Raw genomic sequence first — 21,039 nt, forward strand, 5'->3', positions numbered from 1 at the left:
CTGTTTTGTGCATCTTTTTCTTGCTTATCTCCTTGTACTTCTGTACTTCTGTCTTTTTGAGCTTCAATGAAAATTATCTTTTTCTTCCATGTGTTTCTTTTTGTTTTTCATCTGAATCTTTTATGTTTTTGATGTTATGACAAAAAGGGGGAGAAATATGTGATAAATGATTTGATTTAATCAGTTGCTTTACTAACAGAACTTGCAAAGTTCTATGCTTTAAGTTGTGTTGTTGCAGGAATTGAAGATTCTCTTTACAAGATCAACATAAGAAGCAACAAGATGAATCAAGTTCTTGGATTCTTGAAGCAAGCTGAGTGCTATGAAGCTTCAGAATCAGAAGCAAGAAGGAAGAATGTTCAGATATTCTAATGATAGAATATGCTCTGAAACATTTTGTCTATTTGTTCTGACACATTCTATATGGCTCTGATACATATTATGTGTTCTGAAACATATTCTATGTTCTGACTCATTCATGCTGACTTTTGTCGTTTAGTTTTGTTCTGTAACATTTCAGGATGTAGAGATGCTCTGATGACGCTCTGGTACATTCAACAATGTTCTGATACAATCTAGCATGAAGTGATGTAAGAAGAAATTCAAGCTCTGAAGCTGTCCCAATGGAAGCAAGAATCAGAAGCTGTGAATGTTCTGAAGATCAAAGAAATTCAAGTTCTGAAGCTGTCCGATGGAAGCAGAAGTCAGAAGCTGTGAATGTTCTGAGGATCTAAAGAAATTCAATGTTCTGAAGCTGTTCGATGGAAGCAGAAATCAGAAGCTGTGAATGTTCCGTGGATCTAAAGAAATTCAATGTTCTGAAGTTGTCCTATGGAAGCAGAAATCAGAAGTCATGAATGTTCTGTAGATCAAGCACTGTGAACGTCTCTACTGAAATACTCAGGGAAGTCTTTTATTATTAAAATTCTTCTAGTATTAATTTCAGGGGGAGATTATTCATCTCAGGGGGAGATTATTAATCTCAGGGGGAGACATATTCACATGCTTATGCTATAGATGTGTAAATTGTCTTTAGCCGTCTACTCTTTCTGATCGCAAATTCATATCATTTATATATGTTTTTGTCATCATCAAAAAGGGGGAGATTGTTAGAACAAGATTTGTTCTGATCAATATTCTTAGTTTTGATGATAACAAGGATATGAATTTTGTGTGAGATAATGTGGTACTCTAATGCATTGCAATTTCCTTTTCAGGAAATATATAAAGAGTATACACAAATCAGCGCTCAGAAGCTTTGTCTCAGAAGGTTCAGCATGCAACATCAGAACATGGTCTGGCAAGACATCAGAAGATGGTCAAAGCAGAATCAGAATATGGGTCTATGGAAGCATCAGAAGAACTTGAGATCAGAAGCAGAAGCACTGAAGTTCTCATGGTATCACACTCAGAAGCACTTCAAGGTCAGAAGACAAGAAGATGCTATGCACCAAGCTGTTTGACTCTGATGATATTCAAACGTTGTATACACAAACATCAGATCAGAAGAAAGTACAGGTGGCAGGCTACGCTGACTGACAAAAGGAACGTTGGAAGCTATTAAAGGCAACGTCAGTAGACACAGCGTGAACAAGGCTCGAGGTAGTTGACAAAAGCGTGAAACATTAAATGCAATGTTGTACGGAACACGCAAAGCATTAAATGCTCCCAACAGTCATCTTCTCAAGTGCCTATAAATATGAAGTTCTGATGAGAAGCAAGGTTACGAATTCTGAACGAACCTATTCTGAATAACTTGCTGAAACGCTATTTAACTCATAGCTCAGAAACTTCATCTTCACCAAAGCTCACTACATTGCTGTTGTAATATATTAGTGAGATTAAGCTTAAACTTTAAGAGAAATATCACTGTTGTGATTAAAGCTTTTCAGAAGCATTGTAATACTCTTAGATTTGATTACATTAATTTGTAAGTAACTAGAGTGATCAAGTGTGATCAGGATACTCTAGGAAGTCTTAGCTTGTGTCTAAGCAGTTGTAACTAGAGTGATTACGTGGTGGTCAGGATACTCTAGAAAAGTCTTAGCTTGTGTCTAAGCATTTGTTCCTAGAGTGATCAGGTTGTGATCAGGATACTCTAGAAGACTTAGTCGTGGGCTAAGTGGAAAACCATTGTAATCTGTTGAGATTAGTGGATTAAATCCTCGGGTGAGGTAAATCACTCCGTGGGGTGGACTAGAGTAGTTTAGTTAACAACGAACCAGGATAAAAATAACTGTGCAATTTGTTTTTATCGTTCAAGTTTTTAGACTACACTTATTCCACCCCCCCCCCCTTTCTAAGTGTTTTTCTATCCTTCAAAATCTACCATGACTCTTAATGTCAAGTGTTGGCTTTTTATTTTGGTTAGACCGTTCCTTTCCTTAGCTTTTATCTTACGCACTAGGATAGCCTCTTCATCTTCTCCCCTTCTTAGATTTTCAAAATCTTCTCCCTTTTTCCAAAATCTTCTTATGTTTGTAATCTATTTAAAAAAACCTTGCTTTAAAAATATCTTTTGTCCATAGTGGCTTTTCTTCAAAAGTTTAGACACGATTAATTATTATAGTGAGTGGCGATACCCCATGATTTTGATATTAATTGATATGATAAAATCTTTTCCACTTGAGAGAGCTAGTGGCATACTTGTTGATTTTATCCAAGTTAGAGCCCTTCTCGTATTTGTGATGCAAAGAATCCATTTGTTCTCATGTTCAAGATCAATGGCTGAGTATTTCTCTCCGACGATGATAAAGTGTTTATTCCTTTTAAATTGTTTTTTCCCTTTTAAGCGGAACTACATTCGCGGTGACTTATCTATTGCACTGAGGAGGTATGTAGGCACAAGATGTAATGTCTTGTCGAGCGTGTTTTAAAAACAATATAACTTTTGCACACACACAACACATATTTTCAAAAAGGTTCCTGTGGAATACCACATATATGAGGGGTGCTTAAAACCTTTCTCTTGTATAATCAACACCCGTACCTAAGATCACTTTTTGTTTTAAACTTTGGATTTTCTTCGCTCTTTTCCCTTTTCCTTTGGAAATCATAAAGCGCGGTGGCGACTTTCACTGAAATAACGAGTCAAGTCAATCTAATGGCTTCGATCTCAAATTTTCCCCGCCACACAACAGTAGGTCACTATATCACCATGAATTATTTTCCACAGCCAAACTCATCAATTTGTAATACGGCAACGACACCAAAATTATTACAGCATCCACACCAAATTTCAAAAACAATCTGATAGGGAAAACAAATAGAGATTTGATACAATCCGTAACAGCAATTAAACACAACAATAATCTTACACATTTTAATCCCTCATAATATTCATCATAAACCTCATTATAGAGTTAGAACCCCACCCTTACCTTGGATTGGAGACCGCTCTATTCTACCGATTGAGGTCTTTTGCCCTGGCTTCCAGCCTTTGCCTCTTTCTCCTCTTTTCTACCAATTCTCACGTTAACCACTTTCTCTAGGACTTTTTATTCCCACTTTTATAATTAACATAATCCTTATATTTAACCAAACCTCATAATTTTATTATTTCCAATGGGCCTAACTTCCCATCTTTTCTATTTCAACCACTAAAACAAGCCCGATAATTAAATAAACTTCACTCTATTATTATTATTATTATTATTATTATTATTATTAATATAATATAAATCAACTAAAATACTAATAGCAACTATTCAACAATTAACAACATTTTTCACCTTCAACAAATAATTCGAAATAATTTAATTAAATAATTAACTAAATTAACAAGCATTATAATTCTCATATCACATTCGAGCAGGAAAATAATGCTCACCACCTGGTCATGGAAGTAAATAATGTTGTAGATTCATCGCATTTCAGAATGGATAAAAACAGGATCCGGATTCTAACACATCGAATTTTAATCACACTCGAGCGGACAACATTGTTAACTACTTGCACGTGATAAGAACAAAGCGTTAGTTCGAGTTTTGCAACGAAATAGATAGAGTATCATTAATTTATGAAAATGTTTTGAATTTGAAAGCCAAAATGCAAAGGTTTGAATGTGTTGAAATTGATTGGCCTGGAAGATGAATGCTCGTTTAAACCAAGGCGTGCGCTAAGGATCCGATTATTCGGGGTTTCAAAAGGGTGTGAACCCAATTGTCCTTTTTTAATCCATATTATTTATGAAATTTATCTTTGCAGAATATTAGTAAATGTTTGAACAAGGTGTACACCAAGCGCTCATTTACTTGGATTTCGCATGGATGTACATCGAATTGTTCCTTTATTCCAAGTTTAATTAAAGAATTTTAGGTCGAAAGACCAATAGTCATTTTGAACAAGGTATGCACCAATCACATGACTATTAAGACATCCTTCAATCCTTTGTCTTTTGATTTTATTGTGAATTTTTTTTGAAAGCGTTAATAACTTGACGTTGGATCAAGTGTATAACAAGTTATGAAAAGATTTGAATGAAAGGAGAAAAGACACTTGACATTGGATCAAGCATCCGCGTTGCACTCGATTTTGCAAATAGTTTGACGTTAGATCAAGCGTTTTTATTTTGAAAGAAAATTAATTTTAAGAGGTTCAAGTTGTTAATTAATTAAATTAAGCTAACGAACTTAAAATAAACTAAACAAAGTATTGTGAGAGGTTACAAACAAGGGATAAGGGTACATTTGTTGATGAATAACAACCTTGTTACCATTTTGTTCTTTTGCAATGCATTGAGATCTCTAAAATTGAGATGCCCAAGACAATAGTATCATGTCCACTTTTCTCGACTAGTCGCTATAGTAAGACACATATGCTCGATCCCTTCTGTTCATTCTGGACAGTTCTATTGGCAGCCATATGAGCTTTAAGGACCAAAACCCCGTCTGCGTCCATTACGCATAGCGCCTTGTTTTCCATGTGAATTGTGTAACCCTTCTTAAGCAACTGACCAACACTTAGAAGGTTACATTTAATTTTAGGAATGTGTAATGCATTTTTGATCAAGGAATGCCCATCATCCATTCTCATGATCAAAACATCACTGGTTCCATAGACTGCTAAAGTGGTTTCAATCACAAATTTCACTTTATTCTTCTTGGCTTGGTTGATTTTGACAAACCAATCCTTCCTCCCCGTCATATCCATAGAACAACCATAGTCCAAATATCATCCTTTGTTGCATTGGACTCATTCTCTCATAGTCACCATAACATTTTCTCCTACATGTAACCGGTTGCCACCTTTACGTAACTGGTTACAACATGTTTTTGTAGCGTTTCTAGAACTATTGGTGTTGTCCTGTAGCCTGCTGCTACATTCCCCTTGTGTGATCATGGCAAAGAATGTGTTATAATCATCAAACTCTTGTCTTGTAACCTTTACTTTATTCGCTTAAGGTTCCTTCTTGTTTGTGTTGCAATCTCTTGCACAATGATCGAACTTTTGACAATTGAAGCATTGCATCTTGCTCTTGTCAAACTTCCATTTTCACCTATAAAGTTTTCTTGACCACCATTCTTGTTTCAGCCAATTTCACCCTTATGACAAGTCGAATTCTTCAAATTTTGAGTCTCTATTTCACCGAAATCCTAAAAATTCCCTTTATTCTTCATGGGCTATTTTGCTTTTGACTTTTTGTTCTTCTCATTAAACTGAGTTTGCAAAGCGATCTCCGTCTTTGTCTTGTCATTATTTCTCTTCTCTATCCTTTTCTCGAGAGAGTTTTGAAGCTCCTATTTGTTTAACATTGCAAGATCCTTCATTTCCTCAATTGACACTACAATGTTCTCAACTATTGTCCTTAAAGAACACAAGACTTTTGATACAACATTCTGCTATGTAATAGTTTCTCCACATGAATTTATATGGCTCACCAATCGAGTAATTCTCATCATGTAATCGTTGATTGTCTTCTTTTCATCCATTTGAATCAATTCAAATTGACATTTGTGAATTTGTAATCTCACCACCTTTGCCTTGTCATTCCCTAAATATATTTTTTTCCAAGGTTTCCCATACTTTCTTTGACGATTCGCAATCACTGACTTTCTCAAAGTTGTCGCCATCCAAACATTTATAGATAAAAAACAATGCCTTACAATATTTCTTCTTTTATTCCTTATGTGTTGCTCGTTGTGCATCTATTTCACATTCGACAATGGGATTCACCCCATTATTGATCACTTTAAGAACATCTTGATAGTCAAACAACACTTTCATTTAGGGATGTTCACGGGTGCGGGTCGACCCACGTACCCACGAACCCAAACCGAACCAACCCATAAATTACCCGAGCCCATTCGCTTACGGGTATATCCAACCCAACCCGCAACAATCCATTTAGTTTTGGTTCGGGTATCAGGTTTGATTTTTGCAACCCGCGAACCTGTTGACCCAACCTATTGATGTTACATTAGTAATTTCTTATTTATTATTATTATTATTATTATTATTATTATTTTAGAAATATAAAATTATTAGCTCAGTACTAACCATAAATTTTCAAAAAAAAAACTTTATTCTTCACTAATAATACTACTAAATCAGTGAGCTTACGTAACTCCAAGACTAAATGTCGTTACTTATTTTCTGTTGTATCATTTCCAACTTACGTATTTCATAACAATAACGTGTCTTGTGGAATTATATACTATTATCTAGTGTTATGCCATGTTGATGAATATTATTAGATATTATATGATGTGCTTCATCTATTTTGTGTGTTAGAAATGATTATAAATGTATTAAATTGTGTTACAATACTTTTACATTGAAAAAATTATTATTATTTAATTTGAAACACAACGCACGAACCTAACCCAACCCATAAATGAACGGGTCGGTTCGAATTGGTTTTGATAATGAAATTGCGGGTTGGACGACGAACTAAACCCATTGAAGTTTGAATGGGTTGGGTAACGGGTTGGGCCAAACCCGGTCCAACCCAACCCGTGTACACCCCTACATTTATTTGCTTGCACCATTTGTCGTAATTCTCCGCATTAAGTGTGAGTTCTAAGTCCTTTTTGGTTTTAATGATGTCAAAAATAGAATAAAAAGTGTGCTTGTGAAGTTTGGATGAATTCTCCTTGGAACAAGCATTACACTCATTTTGGAAATATGTGCATCAAGTGTTTTGAAATATACATGAGTCAAGTGAAACATATGCATCATGAAAAATGGATGATTGGGTGATTTTCATAGTCATGAGTCGACTCCTAAGTTGTACAGGTCGACTCATACTGAAGCTAATTTGTGAAGATTCGTCAAAAACCATTATGGTAACTTTGCACCAACCTATGAGTCAACTCAGAGAAGCTATGAGTCAACTCACATAAGCCATGAGTCGACACATGCTAAGTTGAATAAACACAAAAACTCACTGCCATGTTTAGGTCAACGCAGGAAGCCCAGAGGTCGATGTAATGCTCGTTAATTTTTAATTAAATATTTTTGAATTATTTTTTGAAATTGTGAAATGTTGATATAAGTTGCTATATTATTATTAGTTGATAAATTAGTTAATTAATATTATTAATAATATTAGAATAGTTATAAGATTAATTGTTGAGCTTGTGTAAAGTGTTAGCAGTGGAAGTTTTATGGGTGTAAAGTTAGGCCCATGAGAATTGTGAAAGTTTGGTCAAATTAAGAGAATTAGGTTAATTAGAGGTTTTGGATAAAGTTTTGGTGATCGTGAGAAAGATGCAGAGAAAGAGGAAAAGAGGCAAAGATTGGAAGTTAGGGCAAGAAGTTTCGATCGGTAGAATAGGGCAATCTCCAATCCAAGGTAAGGGTGGAGTTCTAACTCTATAATGGGTTTTATGATAAATATTATGTAGGGACTGGGTTTGTATGAAATTTTTTCCGTGTAGAATTGTTGTTGTGCTTAATTGGTGTTACGGATTATACCGAATTGATGATTTTTTCCTTATCTGATTATTATACTGATGTGAGTGTGTCTCTGGAATTGGTGTTGATTGTCATAAGTTTTGATACCGTTGCAATATTCCAATTGATAAAATAGAGCTGTTGGAAAATATGTCAGGAATGTTATAGTTAATCTATTGTTGTGATTATATGTTGTGTTGGTTTGAAATTGATAATCGAGTGAGAAATTGAGAATCAAAGGAATTTTGGAACAATTAGAAGAAATTATTGAACCTGAAATTGTGAGAGGCGACTGCCTCTCACGTGCCTAAGAGAGAGAGAGAGGCGATTGCCTCTCATGGAAAAGGATAGAGAGGCGCTTGCCTTATTATGTGAGAGAGTGAGAGAGGCGCAAGCCTCACTCTGGTAAGTGGTAAGAGACGTCTGCCTCAAGGATGTAAGGGAGTGGGAGGCGCAAGCCTCCTTCAATGTGGTGAGTGCCACTCATTCTTTAGTGCTTTATTACTAGTCATTGTTCAGGTATCCTTAATATAATTCACTTCTTAAATAAACTATAGGTAGGCTTAATATGATTCACTTCTTAAATAAATTATAATCATGCTTAGTAATGGGAGCACATGTGGATTAGTGAAAAACAAACTATTTAGTATTTTAGAGACACTAACATAAAATTAATTAGCAGAGAACACAATAGAAATTAATACAGTGAATAATCGTGAAAATCAGCAAATACAATACATTAATTAATGGTGGAAATTGGTAAGTAGTTAGCAGAAGAATAATACAGTAACTAGTAGCTAAAATTAATAAGTGAATAACAGAAATAGTATGAACTAGTAGGAAATACTACACTAGCAGTAACAATATGAAATTTATAATAGCAGTATAGAGCATAAATATTAGTAATTTTAGCAGAAAATCACTTAGTCGGATATAGTCGAGTTGTCTGAAAAATTATGTGGAATGTTTGTAATCTGTTTCGGTTGAGACGGTGGATTGTATAAGTTGCTGTAATGTAGATATTAAGGATGTGAATTTGCAGGTGGTGATGCATTTTGTTGCGTGCCTCTATTGTTTGGCAAAACCAAATTGTAGGCTTATGCCAGTGTTGAACTGTTGTTGTTGTTTGTTGTAGGCTTATGCCAGTGTTGAATTGTTGTTGTTTTTATTGTTTGTTGTAAGCTTATGCTAGTGTTGAATTATTGTTGTTATTGTTGTTCGTTGTAGGCTTATGCCAGTTTTGAATTGTTGTTGTTGTTATTGCTGCATTCATAATATTATCGCATAAATAACATAAAGTTGGGAGCTTATGCTCTGTAAGTTGGCCTGGATTGGAAAAAGTTTAAAGTTGAGGGCTTATGCCTTGTTGATGCTTCTATTAATTGGCAATAATAAGTTGGGGGCTTATGCCCTATTGGTACCACATGCATGTGCATTGTAACGAGTCGCATTTCACGTTGCACCTTATGTTGAATTACCGTGATGACAAAATAATTGTTATATTGTGTTGATGATATTATGGTGGTAAATGTTGTTAATTAGCTACGAAGCGGTGATTTTGTATGAACTGATTCTAATATAGTCTTTATCATACATCCGATTATATTGTTCGATATCTCACCCCTTCTGTTTGAATGTTACTCCTATGTTGGTAATATGCATGTAATCCAAAATGAAGGTTGTTTACCTTCATTAGTTCGAGTCAGTATCGTCGCTCTGATACATAACACTCGTAGGGATGAACACTTGTTACTTTATTGTTGTTATTACTTCAGTTGCTGAATTTTAAGTTGATTTTATTAAGTACTTTGTTGTTTTAAAGTTGTTTTCAGTTGGACAAAGATGTTACGTCATAAAGTAGAAATTTGTGATTCCGCTACTTAATTCAAAATTTGTTTTATTTTTAAAGACTAAACTATTTTGTTATCGGTTCATCCAAATTTAAGTGTTATGTATCTGTTTTACGTGCAATTAAATGCCGTTGTTTTGAGAAGAAAATGTAGCATCCTATTTATGTGTTGAAATTTTGTAACTGATTTTAATAATATTCGCCGGGTAAAATATGGTGTTATAATCGCCGCATAGTGAGTTGAATCAACACCAAAACGCACTGCTCTATTTTGGTCGACGCATGAAGCCTAGAGGTCGACTCGTCGCTCAATTCTGGGCATTTTATGTGCACAATTTTTTTAGATTTTGCTCTCTTTTTCACACACACACACATATACATTCATGCACTCATTGAAACAAAACATTGAAAACCTGAAAGATACACAAGTCTTCTCATATTCATTCTTCTTCCTACTCGTAACATAACTACACATAATAATTTTTGTGTTGCGCGTACGTGTTCAAGTTTGATAACGTCCATGGATAGGAATTGAATATTCCTCTGGGTGAAGATTGTGGTGGTTACATTGAATAAAATCTTTAGAGTATTGTCCTCCAAGATCAAGGTGATTTGGGTTTTTTTACAAGAAGCTTTGGATTTGATTCAACCGGTGAAAACCTTGAAGAACGGTGAAGTTCGGTCAAGGGAGTAACGATAGACGGAGGATCAATTAAAGTTCTTGGGTGACAACAATTTGTGATTGCAATTCAGCCGAGTGAAAGCCTTGAGAACAGTAAAATTTGGTTAAAGGAAGTAGCGGTAATTAGAGGATTGATTCGAGATTGTTGGGCGACTTGATCTTGCTTAAGGTCAAGGGGAGAGGAGATAAAGAATTGACATCAAAACTGAGTTTGTTTGTTTATTGCTTTAACTTATCTTGTAATAACTTTTGCAAAGTAATAATGAAAACTTTCTCAATTCCCGTTTGGAATTGGGGGCAGACGTAGTCGTAGTGAGGACGAACGACAAACTTCCCTTGAATATACCTTATTTCACACCCTAAAAGTCCTACATTATCCATATTCCACACCCTAAAAGTCCTACATTATCAATACCTTATTTCACTCCAAGACTCAAACGTTTTGGTGCAACAAATCAAAGGGAGCAAGAGGAGTCTGAATTTCAGGTAAATATTCATCTTCAACCACTACATTGTTCACATTATACAACAAATTTATGTGAAAAAAAGTTATGATGCTTCCGTAGAGGCATCTACGGAATAATCCATGAGTTGTTTTTTTCAGCAGTTTTGTAATTTTGTGTTATTTTGGCAATTGTTTGCAAATAGGTATGGTGCACCCCGATAATACTTCAAGAGAATTTGCTCCTTTAGTCAATGTTTGTATGAGTCATGATGGGATAGTCGCAAAGGTGGTAAATGTCAGAGGTGACTTTAGTAGCAAGCAAGACTTTGATGATTGTGAAAGCATGCTAACATGGGTTCGTATGAATGCAACTAACCTTGGTTTTGGTGTGGTAATAGGAAGATCGGATAATGATACGGAAAGAAGAAACCCGTTTGTAACAATGTTGTGCGAAAGCGGGAAATACCATCCTCCTCTAAAGAATTTTAAAAGAGACGACACGGGTACTAGAAAATGCGATTGTCCATTTAAAATTCGTTGTTACATGTTGGCTAGCAAGAAATGGAGATTCTCTGTTACTTGTGGTTTGCATAACCATGATTTGTGCGCAAAATTACAAGGACATATTAATGTATGTCGGCTCAATCCGGAAGAGAAGACATCTATTAAAGACATGTTCTTGAATCTTGTCCAACCGAAAATATACTTGCCACATTGAAAAGGAAGAAACCTGACAACGTATCAAATATAAGGCAAATGTATAACCAACTGTACCACAATAATAAGGCGAGTAGGGGAGATATGAGTGAGATGCAATAATTGTTGAAAATGTTGGATGCTAACAAATACGTGTCGCGGTACAAAACTTGCGATGACGAGGTTATGACAATTTCGACGTATCTTTTAATCAATGCCGATCTTAATCTATGAATGCATCTTTTATCGTTAGAAATGTTGTTGTTCTGGTTGTCGGGATCTGAGTTTGTTCTGTGGATGCATCTACGAAAGTATTCCGTATGTGCATCTACGAAACAAAACAACATTTAACAAAAAAAAGGGTGCTCTCGGAGATCCATCTCCGAAAGCACGAAGATATTTTTATCAATTCGATGGTGCGCAAGAGACTCTTAGGGGTGGGATGAGAAATTGTCATTTTTAAAAGATGATACAGATATTTAACTCTATTTTAAATTATTTTAAAAGATATATCTAATATTTATATATAAAAATAATTAATACTTAAATATTTGAGAAAATGGGTCATGCACTGTCAACCAATCACCACCATGCATCCAATTAAAATATTATTTCATTTTAAAAAAAATTTAATGATATGATACATTCATGACTCCCTATTAAATGAGAGTGTAAAACTATTTTATCCACTGTTAGTGCACTACCTTTTAACTCTAAATATTTATCTTTTAATAAAATAGAAAACATAGTAAATTGTAAAAGAAGGGTTGCCCGGTGCATAACTAACAAGAAAGCAACAATGGGCACTACTACAGTCATGAGATGCTCTCCCGGCAACGCTTTCTTGAGAGCTCTCAAACCCATTTCTCGAAATTCAAACCTTCCCAATTCACTTCCATTCTCTTCATCTTCAACGCCGATCACCAAAGGTCCTTTGTTTCACTCCTTCCCAAACTTATTTTCTCTCTCTTTCATGTTTTACATCAATTTTTGTGATGATGATGATGGTATTGAAATGAAATGTGTAGGTGGATCAAGCTACTCTCACGGTGGTGGGAGAGCATATGATGCATTGCTGTTGGATGCTGGAGGTACCCTCTTGCAGTTGACCAATCCTGTTGCAGATACTTATGCCGCTATTGGATCCAAATATGGTTACTTTCTTCACTTATTCTCTCTAAACTAGGTGATATCATATGAATCTATGGCGTGTTTGCAATCATCTGCTATTTAATGATGGTACCGGCTTCTATTGATTGTTTTGTTTGTCTGTCCACAAAGTGTTTGTTGAATTGATGAACCGAAGTCATTGTGTTTTTCTGTCTCAAAGCATTGTTTACGAAGCAAAGCAAAAAAAAGTATGAGAGTCAATTTTTTAGATTTCAAAAGCAACAAGATGTGTGAAATTAAGAACTAAAGAAAGAGGCTAGATGGGTGTTTTAGGTTTTGGATTGTGCTTTGTTGGAAGAAAACATTGGAATCAATTTGAAGGAGTTTTAGTTTCAGAATTCAAATACGTGTCTCGTTAAAGAAAGTGAAGAATGCGTATTGAAGTAGTGTTTACTTTTTATCTATCTTGAATGGCTGTTTAACGAAGGAAATGTTAAAGGAGGTTTGTGATAACTCTTAAATTAGAGAGGCTGTGAATTACATTTGCACTGCATTTAGGGAAGGTTAGAATAAATTCTCTCTTATTTAAATCAATGTTAGTTTTCTTCAATTAGAATACTAAGCATAAAAATGCGAGGAGTGCTATGCTATAAGCTAGAAGCTCAACTAGCATTTGAAAAAAATGCTATAAGCCCGTGAGTGAATGATCGTTACTAAACAACTCTGCTTTGGTCATATGAATTTGAACTTCATAAATTATCTGCCATAAACTAGCACTTTAGTCATAACAAATAGAGCCTAATACATGATAAGAACAATAGAATGTTCTTTTGTTGATAGAATGTTTATTGTTATTCTCTCAAATATGTTAGAATTAGTGTTATCCACGGCGGAAGCCAGATTCCCGCCATACTGGCTGCTATGTGGCACCGTCAGAGCGGATTATGGCGGAAAAATCAGCAATATCGGCTGATATTTACCATTGCATCCAGCCCGAAAACCGCTATTAATAACTGTAATAGCGCTGCCATGGCGGATATTCGATAACACGGGTTAGAATTCAAAATAAGATAAGAGAAAAGTTATATAAAAGATATGCTTACGTAGATATTAATAAGAGTTATTATATTGCCACACACCGCTTTATTGTTAACATTTCTTTCTATTATGCATTTTACCGGGTAGATGTATTCATTCGTTATGTCTGTTCAGGTTTGACTGTGAATCCAGCTGAGATAAAACAAGGATTTAAGAGAGCATTTAGTGCTCAATGGCCTGAAAAACTACGTTACCAGGTCTATGCTCTACCATCAATATTTTTTCTTGTAATTTCTGCTCAATTGGCGTCATTTTAGACCTGTTTTCTTCTGTTGTCTTCTCTGTTCTATATAACACTGTTTTATCATCACTGTTTTTCATTGAGCTATTGTATCATGAGTAATGAACCTGTAGAGATGGTGTATAGAAAATGTTTTTAGTGATATAACAGTTCCTCTTAGCTTGCTGTTTTCTTCAAGGGAAAATAAGAGGAAAAATTGAAAGTTTATGGTAAGTTGTAGTGATTTTGTACAGTGTTGTACTAGAAAAGATTAATATGCTAGCAGGACCATAGTAGTTTCCACAAGAAAAATTTATGCTTTTACAGTTTCACCAGAACCACTTCAAAGGAACTTAGCTATCATAATAATATAATATGCATAGTAACAACCTGGTCAACTTCTGTGTCAATTGAAGCTAACTTTGTATTATTGTTATTCCAGTATTGATGTCTCTGATTTTCCATGTTACATGTAGTTATATATTTTTCTAACCTGAAACCTAATCAGTTAATTTCTTTCGTTGTAAACCGATAGCCGATTTATCGGTAAATTGCATTTATTAATTGTTACGGAAATGATATTCACTTTATTATACTATATTCGCCGATATTTGCAACAGGGTGATGGGAGGCCATTTTGGAAATTTGTAGTTTCTGAAGCCACTGGTTGTGGAGACGAAGACTTTTTTGAGGAAGTTTATGAGGTAACATTTCTCGGCTGATCTAATTGTCATGCCCTCATTTCCAATCTATGAAGATGCCCTCGGATAAAGCTAATTTATCTGTAAAATGTTTTAATCTTTTGGAAAAGTTTATCTATACCTATTAAAAATGATTTGAAGAAAGTTGGAAGTTCTCTTTGCTTTTCATCAGCTCCTTTGAAAGATAACTAAAATATGGTCTACTGGTTTTGAAATTGTAGTTTCTTATTTTGTTGATTCCAGAATGTTCATGTTGTTAATGCTAACTGCATTGCTTGCTTACCAAGGAAAAGTAAATTAACTGGAGAGTGTTTTAAGAATTGCTGACATTTGTTGTCAAACTTAAAATGAGGCACTTGTTTTTTTTAAAAGCAAAGGTTTGTGGTAAAGTTGTTAGGGATGGAAGGATTTGTTGGCAGTAAGAATCGAACCTGGACCTTTGTCATGAGACACATATATCTAAACTTCAATTATTGTTTCTCTCAGTACTATGCAAAAGGTGATGCATGGCATCTTCCAAATGGAGCTTTTGAAACAATGACTGTTCTCAAGGATGCTGGAGGTAAATATTTCATTTTCCTAAGCTATTCACATTGTTAAACCTGTAAATTTTCTACAGTTAAGTCCTTGTTAAATTCTTTGAAGCTAGTCCTTGCTAACGTGACACAGTTAAGATGGCTGTTGTATCCAATTTTGACTCCCGCTTAAGGCAGCTATTGAAGGATCTTAACGTTTTACATCTGTGAGCATCAGCCATTCCTTGAATACGATTATACAAACTATATTTTACTTTTCGATATTTTATTGGCATCTTTTGTGAGGTGTTCATCTAAGACGCTTTTGTTGAAAAAAACTTTGCAGAAATCTCGCAAAGTCTGATGAATGTATCTTATACATGGTTTTTAATGTTTCATTTTATGGTTTTCATGTCAGATTTGATGCTGTCATTATATCATCAGAGGTTGGATATGAAAAACCAGACCCAAGAATATTTCAAGCTGCTCTAGGTATGTGATTATTAGTTAATGCTGCACAAACTTCATTTGCCAAAAAGATGTTAAATAGTATATGTTCTGTTTCTTAACAAAATTATACCCGAGTTCGAATACTAGCGGAAACAATCTTTGGCGAGACTTTATATAACTCAAGGTTGAACTCCAGATTACCAATAGTTATTTTGAGTTTCATTGCCAATATTTTCCTTCTAGATCAAGTAAATGTAGAGGCTGGCAAAGCCTTACACATTGGAGATGATCTAAAGGCAGATAAACTGGGGGCCAATGCTGTAGGGATAGATTGCTGGTGAGAGTTTTTTCTTGTCTGAAATGATAATTCCTTTCTAAATAATTTTTTTACATCTTATTTACTGTTCCAAATTGATATGTCAAAATAGGTTATTGGGTACTGATGTGGAGACATTCTTTGAGATACAAACCCGCATCCTCAGTCCAGAGGCGTAATTTTTCTTATGGCTGTCAATACACAACTTTGTCAGAATTTTGTGCGTGCTGATCATTGTAATGTTGAGCTGACAATTGAAAGCAATAACCAGGAGTCTATGTTAGCCTCAATATTTCATATCTCCCTTTGTAAATATTTTTGACAAATTTTGTAATCCATGCTTAAGACATAGCACTCATTCAACTTTATTCCTTTTATATTTTCACAAGTGATGATGTCACACAAAAACGAGGGAATTCAGTCGGTAATAAGAGACTTTTATGTACTGACACGGTTAAGAATCTCGCATTAGATAATATATGATCTGAAAATATATTTATCATCATTTATTTTTGTTAATATTTATGAAGTTTGTGGTATAGTTTTTGATAACTTTTTTCCGTTTAAATTTATGGTATAGTTTGAGAATAATATTAATTCAATATCAACATTTCTCGTTGGATTGGACTAATCAATCTTTAGTATATAAGGTGTTCCAACATCCAATCCAGGTCCTTCAGATGATCCTCAAAAACATCTACTTCTTTCTTATGGTTATTCTTAGCAAGAAATCAAAGGGAGGGTTTACAAGTTACAGTCCCATGCGTCTCCAACCAAAATCCCATGCGTGTGACCCATTTCGTTCCATCCTAATTACTTTATATTCTCTCTTACCTTCTAAATCCTTCCAACCCTATCTTTAATCAGATTTACAAATTCCAACTACCCATATTAATAGACCCGACCTCACACCTCATCTACTTCTAATAAATAATTCCTACAATTATATACTACATGCCAAATAAATTTCAAATGGTGACGTTGAGCCCTCAAAGTCAAAGGCATCTTATGACTTATGAGGCCAGTTTAATAAGATAAAATTGCAAGATATTCGGCTGCTATAGACCATAATTCGCCAAATAAATTGCCAATGCCAAATACAGTAAATTTTAACGTGAATCGCACGGGACATTAGTTAATGAACAAACAATATTTTCGAGAGCACATGGTTTATTTTGTTTGGTAGTGAGATTTGATGGGATACCGTATCCTTAAAGTAAATTAATTTAATTTTTTTATTATTTTAATAAATAAAATAATATTAAAAAATGATGTGATATTAAAAATATTGTTTGATTGAATAATGAATACATACTCAATTAAATTCAAATCGTACCAAACTATTCATCTATATTATTCAATCATTATTATTATTTATATTATATACTAAACTTGGTCTTGTTTTCTGAGAATCACTTTTGTTGTATAATCTGTTTTGACAAGCTTTTCATATAATTCACCATTTGCTTATAATTTTTTTTCTTAACCCTTGTTTGTAGTTGTTCATCGTCCTATAATGTTGTCTCATGGAGGAGCAGAAGCCAATAACCTCAACGTCATTTTCCTTCCCTTTTTATGCACAAGTCACACCATCCCAATGATTGACATGGCAAGAATATTCGCCATGCATGGTGTAAACATCACCATATTCACCACAGCAGGAAACGTCGGAATTTTCCAAAAATGCATCGACCGTGATATCAGTCTCGGCCGATACATAAAAACACACATCTTGGAATTCCCGGCCCAACAAGTCGGTCTTCCAATCGGAATAGAAACCATGAACGCTAATACTTCTCTTGACACGGCCAAGAAAATCTACGAGGCGTCCCTACTCCTACAACCACGAATAGAGAGTTACTTGTTTGACAAGTTATTCAAAGTTGATTGCATAGTTAGTGACATGTTTTACACTTGGACTGTGGAAGCTGCAGCCAAGTTAGGTGTTCCAAGGATTGTATTCTGTCCTGCAAGTATTTTTTCTCGTTGCGCCGAGCTCTCGTTTGAGCTACACGCAACTCACACCGAAGCTGATTCTGAAAATATCAAGATCGTAGGGTTGCCCCATAAATTGGAGATAGCTAGATTGCAACTACCAGATTGGTTATTAGAGCCAAGTGAGTTTGGATCAATAATGAAGGTAATATAATCACTTTTATTTTCTTTGTTCCCTATACATTAATTCAAATTTTGTGCTAATTAATTACCGATGATTTGTTATGAAGGGGGTCAATGATTCAACTAGAAGAAGCTATGGTGCAGTGTTCAATAGCTTTTACGATATGGAGAGTGCATATGAGGAGCATTACAAGAATGTGTTTGGGACAAAGTGTTGGAGTTTAGGACCAGTTTCATATTGGGCAAATCAAGATCTATCTGATAAGGCAGAAAGAGGAGACGAGAAAGTAGAAGAAGGAGATGTTTTGCTTCAATGGCTTAACTCTAAGAAAGAGAATTCTGTTATCTATGTGAGTTTTGGTAGCATTAGCAAGTTTCCAATATCTCAACTTATTGAAATTGCTCATGCACTTGAAGCTTCAACCCATGATTTCATTTGGGTGGTACGTAAAAATAATGAGGCTGGAGGTAGTAGTGAAGAAGGTGAAGGTTTTATGGAAGAGTTTGAGAAGAGAGTGAGAGAAAGCAAAAAAGGGTATTTGATATGGGGTTGGGCCCCACAATTGTTGATACTTGAAAATAAAGCTATTGGGGGCATAGTGACTCATTGTGGTTGGAACACAACAATTGAAAGCATTAATGCTGGGTTGCCTATGGTGACTTGGCCTTTGTTTTCGGAACAATTTTTTCATGAGAAACTAGTGGTTGAAGTTTTGAGGATTGGGGTATCAATTGGAGTCAGAAAATGGAAAATATGGAATGAGTTTGAGGGTGAGGTTGTGAAAAGGGAGGATATTGGAAAGGCTATTGGTTTGGTGATGGAAAATGGAAATGAAGCTAAGGAGATGAGATCAAGAGCCAAAGCTTTGAGTGAGGATTCAAAGAAAGCTATACTTGTTGGTGGGTCTTCTCATGCCAATTTAATACAATTCATTGAGGAGCTTGAGTCACTTAAACTTCAAAGGCTTAATGGAAGCATATGAAGGAAATGACCACCCTTTTCTTTCTATTTGAATAAATAATTATAATAATCACATTTTACATAAATAATGACTAAGAAAAAAAAAAGTGAAATGTTGTTAAAAATGTCTTTTAACTAGGTTAATTGGATGAATGATTTTTCTTCTTCTTTTGAAATAAGCGATTTGAATGCAAATCCCATAGTATAGCGGAAGTATCATAAAGCTTTAGAAAGTGTATTTTGATTTTCAATTTGGAGTTATACTTGTCACTCTCACATATTCTAATAATGTTAAAAATAGTTCCTCTCATTTTTTATCTTTTTAAATTTTTGTAAAATTTTTAATCTTAAACGAGAAAAATCGGGTAGTAATACTGTTTCATTTAGAAACCAGAATTGTATATAAATAGTTGACGTAAAATTTTGAATCGATGGTGCTAATCTTCGGTACGACAACGCGGGGTGGATTGACAAGGTTAGATCTCCAACGTCTAAGTCAGTTCAAAATTTAAGATGAGTGTAGTGAACAGTGGAGATAAAAAATTGTACCTTGTATTTCGTGTGAGATGACTCTTAAGCCTTGGGTCATGTGGAGTGGATTTGAGTTGGTTTGGACCTTAGAAATTTAGGTCTCTGATAGGCCCAAAACAGTTGTCCCAAGGTTTGTTGGACAAGTCTTTTAGCAGTCCTGGTCGGCCTCCAAGGATGCCGACTGTTTAAAAATAAAAGTGAACCGCTTGGAGTCTGTTGAAAAAGTAGTGGACAAGATCATTAAATGCTTTCTTATTATTGAAATGTTTCACTCTCTCCCACCACATAACCATAGGATTACAGGCTAGGGGATGATTCCACTACTTAGGGTACTTGAGTGTTTTCGGCTCTTCGTTCTGCTTGACGAGACTGTTGACTTGCTGTCCTTGGATATTTCCCATGTCTTCAATTTGGATCATTGATTATTGAATGACTTCTTTATAAAAGGTAGGTTTTGTCCCCAAAGTTTATTTTCTCCTTCTTGTTGTTCTCTACTTCTCTCTTCTTTCTTTGCTTGTGATGACAATCATCATAACGTGATTTTCATGAGAAAATTCGGATGAGTTTGAAAAAACAATGACCAAAAGCCATGTAAAAATGTGTAGAATTGAGCAAAAAGCCAAGACAAGAAAGAAACAAAGATTTAGTGAAAATGTGAAGAAAAAGAGATGAAAATGTGTAATTTGCTGATTAAATTCTCGCGCTCGCGATGCATCTCATTGCAACGCGATGAGGCTTGCATGGCAGCACAATACTGACATATCATGGTGCGACGGAACACGTTTAGCTGGAGATAAAATGATGGTTAGGGATATTCAAGAGGTGAACTTGGAGCATATTGGAGTCATTGGAGAATAATTCTTCCATAAATTTTAATGATGAAGACTTTTTGGGAGTTCTGAAACCTGGAGATAAAGTGACGTCTAGAGATATTCAAGAGGCGAATTTGGAGCATATTTGGGTCATACTAAAAACCTCCTCAATCCTATCCAATTGCGATGCTTAAATAATTTATTTATAGTTTAATGTAGTTTATCTCCCTACTAAAATGTACCACATTTTCGTGAAGTTTAGCATGAAACCCTGCAAAATTTTTAGCATGCATGTAGTTTCTAACAAAGTGTCTTGTTTCGAATCCAAGGTTATGACCTAATTTAATTTTAGAAAAATTAAGATGACTAGCAAATTGTTTAAATGTACATGTTTTTTCTTAATATATAATTAACTAGTATTCATTTTGTACTATATAACATGATTATCAAAATATTATGCAAAAAATATTGATGTCACACTCGGAGCTCAATCTTCTTGGAATTAAACTCAAACTTGTTGGAATTAGGGTTTGAACAAAATAAGAGGAGGAAGAAGAATATTTTCTGCACAGTTTCTCTCTGTTTCCAAACTGGAATTATTCTTGACAAATTGCAAGTATTCAATGTTATACAAAATAA

General features: G+C 34.8%; 2 protein-coding genes across 2 annotated transcripts; both read left to right on the forward strand.

Annotated features, from left to right (window-relative positions):
- The first annotated feature begins 12,334 nt into the window (after positions 1 to 12,334).
- On the forward strand, positions 12,335 to 16,483 carry LOC131634732 (uncharacterized). Its single transcript, XM_058905357.1, has 9 exons — positions 12,335 to 12,497; positions 12,597 to 12,722; positions 13,891 to 13,973; positions 14,617 to 14,700; positions 15,184 to 15,259; positions 15,367 to 15,439; positions 15,631 to 15,704; positions 15,906 to 15,999; positions 16,091 to 16,483. Exons 1-9 carry the CDS (start codon positions 12,368 to 12,370, stop codon positions 16,155 to 16,157), a joined length of 807 nt encoding a protein of 268 aa, XP_058761340.1. The 5' UTR covers positions 12,335 to 12,367; the 3' UTR covers positions 16,158 to 16,483.
- An 881-nt stretch (positions 16,484 to 17,364) lies between these two features.
- LOC131634733 (soyasapogenol B glucuronide galactosyltransferase-like) lies at positions 17,365 to 19,416 on the forward strand. Its single transcript, XM_058905358.1, has 2 exons — positions 17,365 to 18,118; positions 18,204 to 19,416. Exons 1-2 carry the CDS (start codon positions 17,495 to 17,497, stop codon positions 19,077 to 19,079), a joined length of 1,500 nt encoding a protein of 499 aa, XP_058761341.1. The 5' UTR covers positions 17,365 to 17,494; the 3' UTR covers positions 19,080 to 19,416.
- Positions 19,417 to 21,039: the final 1,623 nt, after the last annotated feature.

Source organism: Vicia villosa, unplaced genomic scaffold (assembly GCF_029867415.1).
Source record: "Vicia villosa cultivar HV-30 ecotype Madison, WI unplaced genomic scaffold, Vvil1.0 ctg.001343F_1_1_3, whole genome shotgun sequence".
Lineage (NCBI taxonomy): Eukaryota > Viridiplantae > Streptophyta > Magnoliopsida > Fabales > Fabaceae > Vicia > Vicia villosa.

Excerpts from the sequence above, each read along its gene's own strand:
- LOC131634732 (XM_058905357.1), top strand. The coding sequence starts at position 12,368 with ATGGGCACTACTACAGTCATGAGATGCTCTCCCGGCAACGCTTTCTTG. Across the intron at positions 15,440-15,630 it reads GATCTTAACGTTTTACATCT|ATTTGATGCTGTCATTATAT; the intron begins GTGAGCATCAGC and ends TTTTCATGTCAG. Across the intron at positions 15,705-15,905 it reads AATATTTCAAGCTGCTCTAG|ATCAAGTAAATGTAGAGGCT; the intron begins GTATGTGATTAT and ends TTTTCCTTCTAG.
- LOC131634733 (XM_058905358.1), top strand. The coding sequence starts at position 17,495 with ATGTTGTCTCATGGAGGAGCAGAAGCCAATAACCTCAACGTCATTTTC. Across the intron at positions 18,119-18,203 it reads AGTTTGGATCAATAATGAAG|GGGGTCAATGATTCAACTAG; the intron begins GTAATATAATCA and ends TTTGTTATGAAG.